This window comes from Boleophthalmus pectinirostris, unplaced genomic scaffold, assembly GCF_026225935.1.
Source record: "Boleophthalmus pectinirostris isolate CB_2022bp ecotype Guang Dong unplaced genomic scaffold, ASM2622593v1 HiC_scaffold_3, whole genome shotgun sequence".
Classification (NCBI taxonomy): Eukaryota; Metazoa; Chordata; class Actinopteri; order Gobiiformes; family Gobiidae; genus Boleophthalmus; species Boleophthalmus pectinirostris.
Window position 1 is genome coordinate 26,057,559 of NW_026571299.1, and position 5,359 is coordinate 26,062,917.

A 5,359-nucleotide genomic window follows, 5' to 3' on the forward strand; every position below is an offset into this window, starting at 1 on the left:
AACATTCATTAACATAGTTAACTTGCTCAGCTGATCCTGGGCACAAAGTGGTTCCATCAGATCCTGATTGTAATTGACTTCTATTGAAAAACGTTCACCCCTGACACACTCTCTGCTGTTGGGCTTTTCATTTTGGTCTTAAAATGTTAAAATGTTTGAGCCCGCTGTACATGTTAAATCAGCATACAGTGTTTATCAATTTGTCTTTGTATTAAAGGTGCACTATGTACATTTTCTGGTGGAGAATCCACCACCTGCTTGTCTCTGGGTTGTTATTGCTTTGCCTGGAATGTTCCACAGTATGGCATTATATTAAACGTACCGATCTTCACTGAGACCTGGATTTCTCTATTGAACTAAATACAATATTTGAACTCACAGTTGACAGTTCCCTCTGAGTCTGTGTTGTAGTGTGCGTAGGACTGCCACAGGTCTCCGTCCTCACAGAACATCTGAGTGGACAGAGTAACCGGAGCCAGAGGAGGCAGGAAACGGGCTCTAATCAGCACCTTTTCATCAATGAGCGCCCTGCAGGGGTCAGCAGAGAGCAGAGGGCCAGGTCTGAGGCTGCTGCCCTGACGAACATTCGCCAAAACACCTGAAGAAAAACAACTATAACTAGCTACGTTCATGACCGAGATTAACTGGATCTCAATTTTTAAACCAATATATACAGTCAAGCCCAAATGTATTCATACCCTTGACTTAAAGTTACTTTTATTCAACCAGCAAGTTTTTTCTTGATTGGAAATGACACAGGTGTCTACCTAGAGATAGAAAGACAATGTACAAGAGGCATCATTGTGGGGAAAAAAAATCTGCTTTTATTTACATTTGAACAAAAAGCGGCATGTCCAAAATTATTCATACCCTTTGTAAACTGTCAGAGTGTATGGAAAAATCCAAAGTTTTATACCATTCCAAACAGCACAAGCTGTTCTAAAACTTCCTAATTACCCTGATTCATTAGGAGGAGCTGTTTTAAGCAACCCAATAGGTGAAAAACAGCAGGTCTTTGCATTTGGTTTGTGAACAGTCATGGCTAAGACAAAGGAGCTCTCTGAGGATCTACAGCTGTGTAGTGTGGCTGCTCACAAGTCAGGAAAGGGTTATAAGGCCATATCTAAATGTTTTCAAGTTCCAGTGGCTACAGTGTAAAGTATTATTAAAAAATATAAGAAGTTCCACACTGTGGAAAATCTCAGAGGAGCCAAAAGTGACACCTGTGCTGGCCAGGAGGACAGTGAGAGAGGTGAAAAAGAATCCACAGATCACCACCAAGGCCACCCAGATGAATCTGGGCTCTGCTGGTGGCAACATCTCAAGGCAGACAATCCAACAGACACTACATACTGGTGGGTTCCACGGACCAAGGAGGACGCCACTTCTTCAGATAAGGCACACGAAAGCCCGTTCAGTCTTTGCAAATGCTCATCTGAACAAAGAAGACTTTTGGTCTTCTGTTTTATGGTCAGACGAAACAAAAATTGAATTGTTTGGCCACAATGATGTATCCTTTATTTGGTGTAAAAAAGGAGAAACCTTCAACCTTAAGAACACCATCCCCACTGTCAAACATGGTGGTGGGAGCCTAATGCTTTGGGGATGTTTTTCAGCCAATGGTCCAGGGAGTCTAATCACAGGAAATAGCACCATAAAGAAAGAGCAATACGTAAAGATGCTCAACAACAACATCAAGCAGCCTGCAGAGGAACTTGGACTTGGGCACCAGTGGACATTTCAGCACGACGACCCAAAGCACACTGCAAAAGTGGCGAAGAAATGGTTATTTGACAACAGCATTAGCGTTTTGCAGTGACGCAGCCAGAGTCCTGACTTGAATCCAATTGAGAATCTGTGGAGGGAGTTAAAGATCAGGGTGATGGCAAGGAGACCCTCCAATCTGAAAGCATTGGAGCTCATCGCTAAAGATGACTGGGCAAAAATATCAGTGGAGAAATGCAAAAAACTGGTCAGCAATTATAGGAAGCATTTGATTGCTGTAATAGCCAATAAAGGCTTTTCTATTGATTATTGAGAAGGGTATGAATAATTCTGGACATGCCACTTTTTCTTAAAATGTAAATAAAAGCTCAGAAATATTTTTTTCTTTTTCATTCTGTGTGACGTCTGTGTCATTTCCAATCAAGAAAAATGTTGCTGGTTGAATAAAAGTAACTTTAAGTCAAAATTTACACATACATACATACTGTATATATACATATATAAATATACACACAACTCAACACAAATCTGGCCAGATGTAGGCAACACAAGAGAGAGCTTTTTGCACAATAACATTTGGCATCATCATAATAACTGTACTGCAGTTGTCTGACAGATCCACAATGATACCTCTATATATATATATATATATATATATATATATATATATATATATATATATATAGGCCTGTCACGATACCAAACTTTGAGGTAGAAAATATAGACGATAATTATGCTACTGACACAATTACCCTAAAGTAGAATTATCCACCAAATACCATTCTAAAGCCATTTTTCACACACCACCACCGGACAAGGTGCGGGGATATTATAGGCTATATACGAGGGGTCTCCAGCCTGTAGGCTCGGAAGCTACTGGGAGCTCTCCACCCACTTCCAAGTAGCTCAACGGATTTATATTACACGTATTGCGTCTAATTTGACTAATACAAATTTAGATCGACCAGGACACCATTGACTTTTTTTTTCAATATCTTGTAAGCCCTGTTCTGAAATATGTCAATGTGCAGTCTTACCCAGAGAACGATTCAGCTTTGTAAATGTTGAGTGAATTCGCAGCCATGGGGTCATCGTCTCAGAATTCACTCCAAACACGGCTCCTCTCTGTGTGTTTAATGAACAAATGAGACTACACTAAAATAGTAACACACACACTTCGGCATTTATTAAATCCCAAATAAAAATGTAACAAAAATAAACTTTAAACGTAACACGATAAGACCGGTCAGTAATACGGAAGTCCAGGTCACCTAAGGCAATCTCCAAGAGGGTCTGTCTGCAGACGCACGGGGAAAGTGGAGCTGTAAACAGAAAACACGTGACCTCCAACGGACGCATAAGTTTGGAAACACGTCACCTCCACTTTTATGCAGACCTATGGGGCGACGAAACTTTTTATTTTGACAAATAAATGTTGCTTAAATAAAATAGTTTTTACTTTCTGGAGTTTGTTCGCACATATATACACGTAGCAAAAAGCCCGACCGGAGGGCGGAGAAAACACGCTTTTAACTTAAGGAAATCGTCACTAACACAACTGCAAACGTAAAATACGCCTATAACCCACAAAACTGTCAAACAAATTTGTTTTTTACTCCGTGAACCTCGGAGCTTTGAGCTCAAAGTTTGGCTAGTAATCTGCAGCTAATGCGCTGAAACGTCCTCTCAAACTTTCATATTTGGACAGATTTCCATCAAGAAGCCCACGGAGTGACTTGATGAAGCTATAAGGAAGAAATGCCACGTTTTCACGGACATACATTGTAACGCATGCATTTCATTCTGGGAATACATTATCTGCTTTTTACAATCTGCATTGTTGTAAATTAGAAAAAATAAATAATACTGCCTGGGCTGGTCAGATATACGATGGACAGTGGACTCATTTAACAGATTTGTGCAGATACTGGTGTAGATATTACCTGACTGTGTCTGTTATGCCTATCACATCTAATATCATAACAATGAGAAAACAGTTTGAAATGGTTTATATGAATTATATAAGGACACAACACACTGCTGGGGCCACAGAACAGTTGGCTGATGAGATGCTCATGATTCATAAAATGGGTCAAATGCAGATGACAAAGTAAAGCCAGCACTGCGCTGGAGGTGCTGACCCAGACTTCTGCCACAAATTTGGTATGGGGCATGTTGCATTGAAAACTCCAGTAATAATAAGGGCTGCAAATAATCATGCTCATATTGAAATTATTATTTAAATTGTGAAAATATGCATTTCTCAACTGTGTGGAATTCCTCTATTAATTTAGCTGTTTCAATTTATATAAACTTCCTTTGAATGTGAATGTACATGCTCTGTGAACCTAATTTTCCTGTAATAGTTTTGTAGTTTTCTTAATGTGTGTGTCATTACAGGTTTTCACTTTGCAGGACAGGACTTTCAACCAATCAGACGTAAGGCCCATTCTGCTTGTCCTCCTCCAGAAGACAAGTCCAGGATGATGTCCAGGTTGCAGACTGTTGGGGAGGGGTGGATGTCATTGCCACTGATGGTGAGCACCAGATCTCCAGTCTTCTGGAGCAGTCTTCTGGTGGTCACAACCATGAGCTTTCTTTTGTTGCTGGTGAATTTGAGGAAGTTTGATGATAATCAGGTCCGAAGATCAGTAAGACAGTTGGAGAGACACTGAGGGGGGAGATGGGTGGAAGACTTGGTGGAGATGCAAAGCTGTGTATCGTCGGTGTATGAGTGGAAGTTGAGTCTTATTACTTACTTATGATTCGTCCGAGGGAGAGCGTGTAAGTAATAAACAAAAGTGGATGGAGCACAGAACCTTGTGGTACACTTCGGTCGATGAGAGCAGGAGGAGAGCGGGAGTCATTGAGGGAAATGAACAGTTGTTGGTGGGAAAGGTATGAGTGAAACCAGAAAAAGACTTTAAAGCCTCCCAGAGAATTGGTGCAATGGTGACTTGTCAGTGCATATGAAGACTGAATTTTTTTCACATTTTCACCTATTTTATATCATATTTTAGCAGAAATACGTTTTCTTAAATTCTCCATTAACATGAGTGGGATTCCCACTGTGACAGGTTAGACTGCTTATTTTACTAAAACACGGTTAAAATGATTATATTTAAGATTTTGCTAAAAATTGTAAAAAAAAAAAAAAATCCCAATTTGGCAGTTTTTTAGGTTTTTATTTCCTGGTTGGAATCATGACATCACACTATGGAATTCCATAACTCTCATACATAAGCATTTACTGCAAAGGAACTTAATGATGGTGTGTGAATGGTAAAACAATTGTTTTGGTACAAGTCACAGCTGCCAACATTTAGAATATGAGAGGGGGAGGAGTTTATAAGTTCACCCTTACTCCTCTTAGAGCATAATTGTACAACAGCACAATATGTACAATATGATTTCATGATAATATTCAGTATTTCTCAAATAAATGAACAGAACTGAAAAACAAACAACAACAAAAAAAAAACTGTTACCTAGGAACCATCTTATACACTAATGTACACAGAAATAAAGTTGTTTTATAAAAATAATGTTTAAATTCTTGAAAAATAAATAGTTTCTTGCGTGTAAATTGTGCCGATGGAATTTTTCCTGGTGTTTTGATTTAAATCAAAATACA

General features: G+C 39.3%; 1 protein-coding gene across 4 annotated transcripts in view; it reads right to left on the bottom strand.

The window, feature by feature from the left end:
• LOC110171321 (acyl-coenzyme A thioesterase 5-like) overlaps window positions 1-3,039 on the bottom strand; it is a 66,714-nt gene extending 63,675 nt beyond the window's left edge. For 3 of the 4 annotated variants that reach the window (XM_055160401.1, XM_055160400.1, XM_055160402.1), the window contains exons 1-2: window positions 2,763-3,039; window positions 380-598 (exon numbers count right to left, since the gene is read on the bottom strand). In XM_055160401.1, the coding sequence (XP_055016376.1) occupies window positions 380-598; window positions 2,763-2,817 (274 nt within the window). In that variant the 5' untranslated portion in view covers window positions 2,818-3,039. The remainder of the gene's footprint in view (window positions 1-379; window positions 599-2,762) is intronic. The other variant, XM_055160403.1, reaches the window with a different exon arrangement.
• Window positions 3,040-5,359: the final 2,320 nt, after the last annotated feature.